Raw genomic sequence first — 14,255 nt, 5'->3', positions numbered from 1 at the left:
AAACATAAAAATAGATGAGAAGGTTAGGTTTATGTGAAAATTATTAGTTAAAAAGGTTAAGTATAATAACTTAAATATAAACATATAAGAAAGATTCTTAAATTTAAATTCTACTTTTTATTTTTGAATCTTACATAGTTTTGTTTCAAAAACCAAAATAACCGAAAACCGAACCGAACCGGTGTTGAAACCGAAGAAACCGAAACCGAAAAAACTGAAACCGAACGGTTTTCAAACACCGAAAACTAACATTTTGGTTTCGGTTTTGATTTTGCCCAAAAACCGTGCACACCCCTAATGATAAGAGCAAGAGGATTGGGCAAAAAGGTTACTTATAAATAGATGGCTATTGTATTTTGTGTGTTTTCATTGATTAATAATAATAAAAAGTTGAACAAGTTTGTTCAATCTCGTGTTTGTGTGTTCGATCAAGGGCCTGATTTTCTAACAATTGGTATCAGAGTTTGACGACTTTAAGAGTCATTTTCCAAGAAGGAGAGCAACCCTGCGAGGGGAATCGGCGACAAAAGTGAGTCGGTAAAGTAGGTAGTTTTTGGCTCGGAATTTTGTAGGTTTTTGGTGGATATGATCACAACCAGTTCATGAAGAGAAAGTGTGCAGAGATTTTAGATGGAGGAACCCAATTCTAATAGTGGGTCGGTGATTTTGGGTTGTTTATTAGTCCATAGGTTGGATTGTTTTTTTTTACAAACATGGGTAAAGGTAGGGATAGTGTACATTAATTCAAAAGTGTGAGAAGTGCTTTAAACCATTAGATCTTTGATCTAATGGTTGAGATCAATACGGACCAAATTATAAATTGTGTTTTAATTATTTGGACTGATTTGAAAATTGTTGGGGTAATAGTGTCTTTGTATATGTTTCAATTTAGGTAACCCCTCCTAAATTCTAGCGATTCAATTTTAAACTTATTTTAAAATTCGAACATTCTAAAAAATCCAGAAATATGTAACTGCTACAAGAAATATATAACACTATACATCCATCATACACTATATAACATCGTATAACACCGTGTAACACCATATAACACTATGTAACACTATACATCTATCATAGACATGCTATTAGACAAATATAACACTATAACACTATATACCACTATATAACTCTAAATAACACTACATAACACCATATAATACCATATAACATCATATAACACTATATAACACTATACATCGATCATATAACACTATATAACACCAAAAAACACTATATAACACCATATAACACTATGTAACACTATATAAAAATATATAACACTATACAGTTCTGAACAAGATAACACAAATTCGTAGATTAATTCTTAATTCGTATTCCTATAATTAAGGGTGGTGGTTATGGAAATTTATCAATTAATTAAATCAATAAGAAAATTACTTGTTTACCCTTTTGAATTAATTTAGATTGAGGACACATGTCATCACCACAATATTTCTCACCCTTCTCACACTTTTAGATTAGTGTACAAGATCCTCTACCCATGGGTTAAATTAGGAATATTGGATTTTAATAATCCTAACTATTCGTCAGTGGCCGCCAACAACAGTCCCAACTTTAAAAATAACCACTGGCAGTCGTCACTATTAACATATTGGCCACCAACAGACCCTGACTAACAGAACCCTAACGCCATTAGTTTCCGGTCGTCGGAAAAACGTTTTGGATGGGCATATATATATATATATATATATATATATATATATATATGCCTTGTGTTTTACAACGCTTTTGTGTATTTGGAAAACGAGGAACAAATTGGTCTTTAACCGCTCCAGTGCTCTTTGCCGAAGACCTTAACCGACATCAAGCCTCTTAGCTTTTTATGGATCTAAGGCCCGGTCGAAATAGGTGGGCCTAGAGTTGTATAAAATAGCTTGGTAATTGTCTGTGTTGGTATAGTGTGTTGTTTGGAGAAGTGTGTTTGGGTCTTTCTGATGTACATATTGGATTTATGGTGGGTATGCTAGCAGCCTGGCAGCTGCACCTTTTTTGTTTGAATAAAATGTGTTTTTCAGGAACCATTAATTGATGTATAGACATTATTGTCCAGTGGAAATGGATATGATCGGTTAGTTCTGCTGGTGGCACAATAATACGCCAGATGTCTGTCAGTGATCCAAATTTATGGTTAAAAAAAGGTAGATTTTTGAACTCTCTCTTTAGTCTTTAAAGATAACAACAATGAAAATAAAATGAATGTATCTTTGAGATGACCGATTTACCACGTCAATGTTTTTTAGTATTCATTTAAAATTTTCAGGCTACATATGAAACAAGTTTTAAGGAAACATCATTTTATGGTTGATAATATAGTCGATTGTTAAAACTAAAAATCATATTTATTCTAAGTCTTATTTCAAAAAGGGATGAGATGTGTTAAAGTAGATATTATCTACATATTAATAAGGTTAAACAGATGTATTATTAGAATCAACTAACTAATTAAAATATGTCACAAGTCAATAGAGTCGGGTCATAATAATAAATTTATACACGGGAGCGTGACAACTTTTTTAAATATTTTATTTTTTTATTAATAGTTATAGTTTATTGTTTATTTGACACAACAAAAAAAAAAAAAAAAACATTACAAAATACATTATTTAACATGCATCAATGAACTAATTATTGCGTCCCGTGTTACATGATATATTTATAAAACGCATATTAAAAGGCTTGTAGTCTAATTGTAGTATGGTGTTTGTGTTGGTGTTTTTTTTTTGTGGTAAGGGTTTTAGCCTAACCGAGAACAAATGGTGTAAATTTTAGAAGTAATGTAGTTTGTCCATAGTTATCTTTGTGAACGGTCTTTTAAGTTAAATGAAAATTGCCCCCAAACTTTTTTAGTGCCCCCAATCTCATTTAACAACAGCCTTTAAGTTAAAATAGACTAAAATTTTCTTCTTCAGATTCGGGCTGTGTGGGGTGCCTCTAGAAAATGGGTCATATGCAGTCGTCCCACCTGCGCACCTTCAACGATGCCTCTGAGTTTGCCGTTCAATTTTATTTATAACAGATATTATAACTTTTGATTAACTTTGTGTAATAAACTTCTTTAATTTAGCTAATACCATATAGTCTTGAGTTAAAAATATTTGTCGTTAAACCAAAGGTAAAACATTAATATTTCTACAAGTTTTATATAACTTCTACTCTTTTCCAAGTAATAACAAACTTATATTTCTGATAACTTTGATATAATAAACTTTATTTACAAGTTACAACAATAAAAATGTCTACATGACAATGAGGATAATAAAAAAATTCTCTTATCTAACATTTACATATACCTTTACTAGGCAAGTAACTAAGGTTTACCATCAGTTTTAAAAGTCTGTAAAACTTTTGACATGTTAAAACCATGGTTGTAAAAGTCCCGTCTAGGCTCCGAGTACTCCTCGAGTACTCGCTACAAAGTAGGCTGCTGAGGCACGAGTACTGTTCTCCCAGGCCAATTACTCCCCGAGTAATCTCCGCCTAAGCCGAGTACTTCCCGAGTACTCCCGAATCCGATTAGGGAGCGCCTAACGACTTTTGCAACCATGGTTAAAACCAATGTTTGTAAGAATCATTAGGCGTTAATTGGCCGGTAAGTACGGACAAACGATTAATTGGGATTAGTAGTGATTAATCGGATTGAGATTTTTATATGTAATCTTCAATTTTATATATACACACACATATTTTTATGTGTAATTTTTTAGGAAGATAAGTTTTAACCCCTCATCGACTCATTTTTTAAGTAGACAAGATTAATCACCAAAATTTAAAATGTTTGATTGGAACATGGCTAGAATTTGACCGGTAATTAGCCGGAATTTGTTTGAAAACGTCGATTTATGACCGATTAGGAATGCCTAGGGCGCTGTCGACCGTCTATCGATTAATTGACCGAGTAGAGGGAAATTACTCAGTAAACCTCCGACGACTAATCGAGACTTATACAACTATGGCTAAAACTCAATTGAGAAATTATTAATATAAAATAGAAAATTATATTTCTCTTTTTATACTAACATTTTAAATTATAATGATAAATTTAATTGATAATAGCATACACACCATGTAGGTTATTCTAAAAAGGAAATGACAAAATAAGAAGAAAATAAAAGTATTTAACATATACGGATCCAACTAAGCCTACACCTATATCATTAAATATTTATTTCTTAACAGTTACCTCTCTTTCAAAAGGAAGTTTGTACTTTACTTTTATTTATATAGTTAATTCTTTATATATTTTTCTTAGATAAATGATTTATAATAACTTGATTTTCGTTCATTATAGCCATTTTCTCTAACAGAAAAACACTATACTGATATCGTACCAGTATCGTATGGGTAAAACATATGGCGTGGTATTTAGTTTTAAATTTAGCTCAATTTTGATATTAGTACTATGTGGTATGGTACCGATTCAAGACTTTTAATGGTACCATACCATACCAATACTAACTGGCATTTGGTTTTTGTTTTACCTAAACTTCGATATCGATACTATACGGTACGGTACCAATTCGGTTCAATACTAGTACGATCTTATAACTGATCACCAACCTTTTTTTACTACTCAATATTTATCTCGTTAACACTTTAATATATTTTTAAACAACACCACTTAAGAGTATGCCATTTTAATAACATACATTTTTTCGATAAAAACCGATCTTGACCAGAAATATTCAGGACTGGTATTCGGATATGAAACCAAGTATAAGATATTGGATTAGATGATACTCGTTTGATTAGCCGAATATATTAATATATCATACTGTTTAAATATTATAATAAATAACATGTTTAAGTCGTTAGAAACTTGAAAGTTTAAATTATAAAATTATTAGAATTGTAGTTGAGGATTTTATATATCAAAACAGTCGTTGAGGTAAATGTAAAATCAAGTTTCGGGCGATGAGGTCTCAAAATGCACTTTCATTGTTAAGATCATAATGAGTATATTAATATTTCACGGGTTTCTGTTACTTACTTGATGGGGTTAAAAGTAACAAGTAGAGAGGGTATCCGATTAGTGTAAGACATGACTTTATAATCGATTATGTGATTGATATTAGTAATTTAGTATTTTAGTATTATTACCAAAATCTACTACATGACCGACCGATTACCAACCCCCATATCTAATCAACATTCAAACACACACTTTTTTATTCTAATGTAGTAACAACAACTACTAAAAAAACAAATCGGACGGTGTAGAAAGAATCATAAAGAAAAGTGGTGTTGGTTGCCGGCAATATGAAACGTAATACACGTTGGAGACGTGTATTGATCATTTGACTTCTTTCTTTACTAATTCCATTTTCTTCATCAACAATCACAACTTATTTATTATTATTATTATTATTATTATTATTATTATTATTATTATTATTATTTATATTAAAAATTCAGCAAGAAGAAGATGAAGGTGAGCTCTGTTTAGGTCTACCAACTGGTTGTTACCCTTCACAATCTCCATTTTTCAAGCAATCTCCTTCTTCTTCTTCCACTATTCTCTTTTACACCCAATTCAACCAAACCCCACTTCAATTTCACCTCCAGTTCTCACCCAAATCGTTAAAAATCTCAACTTTTGTCCACACGTGAGAGTCTTGGGCCTCATTGTTCAATTTTGGGTTTCAATTTTATCATTTCTTTGATTAGTTTAGTCAATTGGGTGGGTGTTTGCGCAACTATGTAAACTTTTTGATTAACTATTGTTATTATATATTATATATATGTGTATAATAATGTTTTTGTTTGCTTGTTATCCAATAATTGCGATGTTTAATCTTTGTTTAATTGTGGGTGTTGGTCATTGTTCAATAATAAAGAGGGTTGGGTATGTGGATTTGTTTTTTTGATTACTTTAATCCATTAGTTTATTGTGTGGAGTCTTTATTTTCTTCTTGTTCATATCCAAATTTTGTCTCCCTTTTAGGAAGATTTCCTTTCACCTGCTTTGTTTCTGTCTTTATTTTTCCTCTAGGTCATACCTTCATAGCACCTTCCTTCTTTCACATACACACACAGTGGACTTTGGATTCATACAATTCATCTGCCTTTTTATGCACAGTAAGTGTTTGATGATATGCCACTTTAGTAATTTTCAAGATCATTGTTAGTTTGTGTATGTTGATAAAGTTTACATAACTGATTGTAAAGCATGCCATGTGTTTCTAGTTATGTTGTTTAGATTAGTTAAAACCTAAATTAAGAAACTTTTTTTCCTTTTTTTTAAATGATTTGTCTATTTCTTGTTGAATTAGGTATCATATCTGCTTCTAACAGGATCACTAGCCGGCGGTTCTAAATCCGTTTGATTGTTATTGTTTTTTAGGAATTAAGATGGCTACTTATTATTCTACTTCAAGTAGTCATCAAAGAGACGTGTTTCCGAACTCCTATATTTCAAGCGATTCGTATCAAGAATCGGCTTGTCCTCCGGTTGATATGATGTATCAAAACCAATCATCTACCGACACCTCGTTCTTGGAGCTTTTATCCGGTAATATGCAACCAAACGCCCAAATTCTTCCACGAGTCGAGGATCGTAACGATTTGGATGATGAACATAACTTGAATTATCAAGAATTGTCGCTCAGTTTAGGAATGCAAATACCGACTTCTTCCATGGATTTGCCCGCTTTCCAATACGATTACTTGAATTCACATATTCCGAACTCGAGCGATCATGGTTCGCAACCCAACAAAGTAGAAAACACTCAGTACATATCGTTCAATCTTGTTGGTACTCCGAAAAATGGAGCTATGAACAATGGTCAATGCTCGATTTCAGATACGTATGATGGTTCATACGGGGTTATCGGGAGAATTATGGAATCCAAATATCTCAAACCGTCACAGGAATTACTCGAGGAAGTAGCTAATCTTCGTGAAGCGCTGACTCAGCTAAAGATGAATCGGCATAATAATAATAATCTACATAGGCTTCATGTTGATGAAAAAGATTCCAAATTTACCCCTCGTGAATCTACTACTAGCTCGTCCGGTGAACCTTCGGCTTCTGAGAAACAAGATCTACAGAACAAGATTGCGAAATTGTTTTCGTTGTTAGATGAGGTAAATGCGCATAAACTGTTATCGTATTTCTTAAATATTACATTACGAATTTACGACTATGAAATACTAATTAGGAAATATGATATATAGGTTGACAGAAAATACCGAGAATATTGCCAACAGTTGCAAATCGTTGAAGCAACGTTAGATGTGGTTTCTGGATGTGGGGCTGCAAGACCATACACAGCACTTGCACATCAAACAATTTCCCGCCATTTTCGGTGCTTAAGGGATGCAATTAACGGTCAAGTTCAGTTGACCCGTCAAAGTTTAGGAGAACAAGATGATTCATCCGACCGAGTTTTACCTCGTTTAAGAAACGTGGAAAAACAGCTCAGACAACAAAGAAATCTTCATCACTTTGGTGGGACCCGCCATTCATGGAGGCCACAAAGAGGGTTGCCCGAAGGCTCGGTTTCCATTCTTCGTGCTTGGCTTTTTGAACATTTTCTCAACCCGTATGTTCTTTTTGTTCTTAATTTCTTAACGCGTTTTTTTTTTTTTTTGATTTCTGACGTTATATTGTTGATTTTTTTTTTACAGTTACCCGAAAGATTCAGAGAAAATCATGCTAGCGAAGCAAACAGGTCTCACACGTGGTCAGGTAATTACGGTTTTCGGTCACTGAGTTTATTATTTGTGATGATCTTGAATTTTTATACACGTTTTTTGTTAGATTGCAAATTGGTTCATCAATGCAAGGGTGCGACTATGGAAACCGATGATTGAAGATATGTACAAAGAAGAATTCGGTGAGGCGGAAGGTAATGACGTATTGTCACAAGAACACGCATTTAAATCGTTAAACAACAACTCGTCGTCTTCTGAAGATAAAGAGAAAGAGAAAGACTTGGGTCCAATGGGTGGACATATGGGTCAATCTAGTGACTCGAATCCTGATTTTTTCAACCAGATGGAAGCTAGCAGGTTTGTGGAACCTCAGTTATTGTCTGATTTTGTGGTATAACTAAATAAAAGAAGCGATTTAGTGTTGGAAAACAATAGTTAAGAAGTGTACACGACACACACACCCATGCTGATCTTGGTTTAAATTTGTGAAGTAGTGTATGTATATAGGGATGTGAATATAGGTGGTGTTTTGTTTAGAACTTATTAGTATATATTTTCATTAAAGATATTATGATTATGACTTCATTGGATAAATAAAACTTGTTATTTGTTTTGAACAAGTGTTGTAAGAATCGCTAGTCGGCTAGTGGGGTACCGACTAGCGATTAATCAGGATTGATTAGGGATTAACCGGATTGGATTTTATATGTAATTTTCAGTTTTATATGTAATTTTTCTAAGTAGACATGTTAAAACACCTTCTTTGACCCATATTTTGAAGTAGATAGGATTAATTGCCAAAATTTATAGGTTTTGGCCAGAATCACTAGACGACCACCGACCAGGTTAGACCACTGTTGACCGCCTAGCGATTAATTGGCCGATTAGATGAAAATTACTCGGTGAACCAGAGACTAGCGTTTAATTGGCTGATTAGATGAAAAATACTCGGACAACCCGAGACTAACGATTAATTGGCAACTAATCGGAGGCTAGACAAGATTTTTAACAGGTGCCACATTAAAGTTCCAAATTGTTAAATTCTTTTTTTTTTAATGCAGAATTCATAGGCTATTAGGGGGGGGGGGGGGTCTATTGAAATTGTGTCCTTTTTGGTAATTTCATTTGGGTCATAGGTGAGTGATATAGGTAGAGATGGGTTGCTGCATGTGAGATTGCTAGTTTTAGCTGTTTCTTAGCATGATTGGTTATAGATATAAATCTTGTAGGCATTTATTCAGTTTGGAAGATTATGAAAATGCCTATGAGGGGTCTGAAATGGAGAAGTAAATGACATTTATGACCTCCACTTGTTTTGTGTACCCTTTTTCTTCTTTTAACACCATATGTCTTTCATCATCTTGGAAAGATATGTTCTTTATTTCCTTTACCAAGATCATCCTTTTTTCTTGAAATTTGAACTGCTTTTAAAGACTTCCCTTGACTTCATATTATGTTGCCAAAAATCATTTGACCAAAAAATTCTTCAAATTATTCCAAGTAGCCTTTATATCCCCATGGATGGAGGTAAGATTTGCCTACATCCGACCTATCCTGACCGTACAATTGTTGTTGTCTTGTATGATCGTGAGATTGTTTAGATCTTATGAGACTGAAAATCTCATTATTTTCTAACGTGTTGGTAATTCATACCAAAGATTTGAGTGCATGAACAATCCCTGAATGGTTTCAAATTTAATCATGTGTTCGTGTGTTGAAAATCTGGCTAACGTGCTTTGGATCACTACGGAATACTGGAATTGGCTCTCAAAATACAATGAAGCAATGTAGTAAGTGTCAACCCCGATGAACTAGCTAGTGTTAGATTATATAACTTCGTTTTTTTTTGTGGCAACATTTGAAGTATGTCCAGTGTCAAAACGACTAGATAAGTATCGTGTGAGATTTTATATGGTATATATAGGTCTCATATTGTTACACCGCGCGTGAGGATGTATTGCAATGCCTCATTTTGCGCCTCCACTTGTTCCTCAAGGCACCAATTACCCTTGAAACCTCACATAAATAATCTTTGAAAATTCCAAACAAAACAAAACATGATAACGATAATGTCATAACTATTAGTGATTCACTTAGAATTTTGAGTTATTAAAGCTCGAAATCTTACAATCCTATGATTCATACCATAATCCTATATGATCGATGGTTCCACATCGTTCATAAAGGATAGCCATCGGCGCAATAATGCAATATACATTCGTTCAGAGATCGGATTGAGGATGAAGAAGGATGCATGGTTAAGAAATGGAAAACAATTATTCAGTCGTTCCAAAATCATTTTAAGAAAATAAAGATATATTTTAGTGAGTATTTATTTTGTATAGAAAAAATAATCTAAAATAGCACCGAGTTATTTGATAAAAAGGTTTATGTTAAAGTTGTACGTAAAAAGCGCTATTTTAGATAAAAAAAAATAGCCCAATTTTTTGGTTTGAGGCTACCAAAGTTTTTGCAGGACACCTCAATTTTAAAGATGAATCTAATTTTAAAAAAAAACATAATATCAGAGTTGATACATGATTGACTAATTTATAAAAAAATGTAGCGGGCTTGTTATAGTCCATTGGATCACCGGGCTCTTTTATATTTGACTAATTTATAAAAAAAATTAGTGGACTTGTTAGTTGTTATAGTCCATTGGATCACCGGGCTCTTTTATATTTGACTAATTTATAAAAATTTTTAGTGGGCTTGTTAGTTGTTAGACTTAGAGCACACGGGGTGGTCTGTTATACCACCCCCATTACGCGTGAAACCAAAACGGAACACCGCCGCCGCAATGACTTTAACGCGTTATTTTTGTAACGCGTGGAATGTATAACGTGTTGAAATTGGACGATTTTTGAACGTTGGGTATTTATCCATTGAATAACGGTAACTTAAAAAGAAAAACCTTTAAACCTTTATATATATCTCCATTTAAACCATTTTCTACACACAACAATAACATAAATCCATTTCACACAATTTTTATATCTTTCTCAAATGGAATTCCCTACGGATTCGACGTTTCCGATGTCTAGCGATAGTGATACCGAGTCGTCTTCCGACAACGAGACGCTAAAATATTTTGTGTAGGTGTATAACGAGCTTGATGCCGAGTCGTCCCGCCCAAAGAAGAAGATGGTCGACCGTGATCGTATACGTGCCAACGAAGTTTTGATGAACGATTATTTTGTGGAAAATCCGCTCTACAATGCCGAAACTTTTAGAGATCGGTTTCGTTTACCCAAAGAATTATTTTTAAAGATTGTTGGAGACACCAAAGCAAGCGAGGAATGGTTTCAAGAAGGTTACGATGCGAGGGGCAAACCAAGTTTCACGCCGATACAAAAATGCACGTCCGTCATTCGCCAACTAGCGACAGGTAACCCTCCCGATCAATATGATGAATACCTAGCTATGTCGGAAAGAACTTCATGTGAATGTTTGCAATTTTTTTGCAACGCGGTCATTAAGTTGTATGCTAACGAGTTTTTACGTAAACCGACGAGCCACGACATCTCACGTATTTACGCCGCACACGAGGCTAGATGGCATTTTCCCGGGATGCTCGGTAGCATCGATTGTACACATATCGAGTGGAAAAATTGTCCAAGAGAGTTGCGAGGGGCGTATGTTAGGGAGACATCAAAAGACCAACCATCATACTAGAAGCGGTGGCGTCGAATGATTTATGGATTTGGCATTCGTATTTCGGTGTTCCAGGTTCAAACAACGACATCAATGTGTTGCACACGTCGCCGTTGTTCCAAAGCGTAACGGATGGTATCGCACCTTCCTCTCCTTTCTATGTTAACGGTCGACATTACAGACGAGGCTTTTTTCTTATGGATGGTATATACCCGTCTTGGTCTGTTTTTGTGAAAGCTCCCTCATTTCTTGTCGAGCCTAAAGAAATCGCGTTCAAAAAATTGCAAGAATCAGCAAGAAAAGATGTTGAAAGGGCATTTGGTGTTTTAAAGGGTAGATGGGGTATACTACACCGACCGGTTCGTGCGACGAACAAGAAATCAATACATAGCATAGTGTATGCATGTATCATATTGCACAATATGCTGATCAAAGAAGACGGACGTGCAATATCCCCGGATTGGGTGCCGGATCCTCCTACACAAGTTAAAGTTCCACAAAATATCCATCTAGAATTGCGTAATGAAGAAACTCATTTTCGGTTGAGATACGATTTAATCGAACTAGTAGGTTCTCTAGGTTTGGAGTTTCATGATTCGGACGAGGAGTAGGTTTTTTTTTTTTTTTTTTTTTTTTTTAAATTATATGTTTCTAGTATGTTAAATTGAAGTAGTATGTTTTAAATTTAATGAAATTTTTAATTTTAGTGTTTTATTGTTAATTTCTAATTTAAAATAATATTCAATTTTTTTATTTATTTTATATTTAAAAAAAGAAAATTAAATAAAAAACCTACCACCCAATCAAAAAAACACACCTCAGCACCATCATCTCCACAACGCCGGTCAAATCTTTGTCGCCTCCTCCCCCACGCCATCAACAACGCCGGACTAGGGGTGGTGTAGTGGCATGGTTAAGGCCTCCACACCACCACCACGCATGGTCTTAGCCTCATAACCATTTACTGTATTATTTTTTTTTTTGAAAGACAAAGAAGATATATTAAAATAAAAGCAATTAGCCAGGAATGCTAGATAAAGAGAGAAACACGAACAAAACGAAAACAGTAAAACTACGAAGTTATATGCTCCGGAAATTAAAAGACTATCAATCAGTCTAATCCAAAACTTGAAAATTAGACTTGTATTTTACCCATAAATAGCCAAGTGCCTTCATCTTTTCACACAAGTTTGCTATCGAAATTCTACTTAAAAAGACAACCTCATTCCTCACTGGGTGAGCCTCTTGGTGGCGGCTCGAGGGGGGGGGGGGGGGAGGTGCCTCGGTCCCTTTCGATTTTTCGCTTCTAGTGTTAATTTAACCGAAAATTTTTAAAATTTATTTCCGATAGTGTAAAATATTGGATTTTTAAAAGTTTAGTCCATACTCATTTAAATTTTTTGAAAGTCTAACCCCACTCGTTATTCGTTCAAACTCTGCCAGAAACATTCTCACGAACATGCTAAAAAAATATTGCCGGAGCCATACGTTTCTTTATCTAATTATTTATTGGTAAGGTTTTTCTAGACCCCACCTAATGGCCCACGCCAGCTTCACTCCTAATCAGTAAATCCTACCCCATGTATGAAAAAACAAATATTTTCTCATACGAATTTAATAGGATCATATAACAATACTCTGTATTTAATATGTATTTTCTTCTAAGCATTTAGAGCTTTCCATATTTGACCCAAGCTGTCTTATACCTTACTTTACATTAAGAACACGCGTAATGTATATTATATTATAAGAGCGTTAAAGACAACGCCTCAAACTCAGAGTCTTTTTGGATGTTATAGGGCACGAAGATAGAAAGACGTTTCTAGTATAACGTTAAATAAGGAAAAAAATCGAAAAGTAATGATCGAAAGGCGTTATTGATGTGACAGAAAATACCCCTTAGAGCACATTAACCATTACCAATGGTCTTATCTAGAATGAAAGTGTGAAGATTTTTTCTTTTTTCTTTTTTTTTTTTTTTTTGCGATTTTCATGTAAACCTAAGGAAACCTTGTAAAAAGTATCATAATAATACAAAAAGATAAAAGATAAACTGCTAAGAATATATAACTTTAATTTACAATTTCTTTGGTAATAAATAAACTTTTAAAAATCTCTATTAAAAAATAAACAATCTATTAGCGTCTATGATCAACCCGACCCCATCTAGGTTAGGGATCTTAATCATGTTGGGTTGGTGGGTTGATAAGTTTTGTGTTAAATTTTTCAATATCAATGTGATCCATATATTTATTTGTGTTGTGTTGAATCCACTTAAAATCATGTTATATTGACTTGACTGCTTTGATTAAGCTATTGGGCTTAATAGACTCTTTGAGGAGGAGGAGTGTACAGTGGATACTCCTCCTATTGGGCCTACACATGTTAATTCCACTGGGCAGCCCAAACTAGAAGACGATGGCAATTAATTGTCACCAGATCCGTTTAACCTCAGAGAACTGCTCCAACAAGTTAAAGATAAGGCAAATCCAATAGACCTAAACAATCCTCCTTCCCAACCTACGACGACCTCAAACCATTCATCTCCTTCGGTGACTCGAGCTGGTAACACCAAGAAAACTAAATTCAAGTTCCCTTCCATGAAGATGAAAGATACACTGTGGGCTAATAGAAATGGTGAAAGCTCAAAATACAAGAGCAGATCGACAGACACAAATCCGGCAGCTGATAACCCTTCGTCATCTTCGGGTACAGGCTCGAGGCAAGGTAGTAGAGAGGTGGATCTTGAAGTGAATCTTAATAAGGAAGTCGGTGAATGTCTGGGCTTTATTTTAGATGGCAAGGAAGACGGATTAAGGGAGCAGGTTATGGTGGAACATGGGTCAATTATTCAGGAATGAATTATCTATCAACGAATATTAGAGGGGCTGGAGATCCATTGAAAGCACAACATATAAAGGAAC

General features: G+C 34.4%; 1 protein-coding gene across 9 annotated transcripts; it reads left to right on the top strand.

The window, feature by feature from the left end:
* The first annotated feature begins 5,312 nt into the window (after window positions 1-5,312).
* LOC110879589 (BEL1-like homeodomain protein 3) lies at window positions 5,313-8,294 on the top strand. Of its 9 annotated transcripts, none has more exons than XM_022128070.2 (6): window positions 5,415-5,627; window positions 6,014-6,099; window positions 6,365-7,107; window positions 7,198-7,565; window positions 7,651-7,711; window positions 7,784-8,294. In XM_022128070.2, exons 2-6 carry the CDS (start codon window positions 6,093-6,095, stop codon window positions 8,072-8,074), a joined length of 1,470 nt encoding a protein of 489 aa, XP_021983762.1. In that variant the 5' UTR covers window positions 5,415-5,627; window positions 6,014-6,092; the 3' UTR covers window positions 8,075-8,294. The 9 variants fall into 9 exon arrangements, with proteins under 9 accessions (XP_021983763.1, XP_021983762.1, XP_035833761.1 ...); XM_035977868.1 differs by having other exon boundaries at window positions 6,294-7,107; XM_035977867.1 differs by having other exon boundaries at window positions 5,415-5,701; window positions 6,294-7,107.
* Window positions 8,295-14,255: the final 5,961 nt, after the last annotated feature.

The sequence above is a fragment of the Helianthus annuus genome, chromosome 9, assembly GCF_002127325.2.
Source record: "Helianthus annuus cultivar XRQ/B chromosome 9, HanXRQr2.0-SUNRISE, whole genome shotgun sequence".
Lineage (NCBI taxonomy): Eukaryota > Viridiplantae > Streptophyta > Magnoliopsida > Asterales > Asteraceae > Helianthus > Helianthus annuus.
This window is presented reverse-complemented; position numbering and strand designations above follow the sequence as displayed.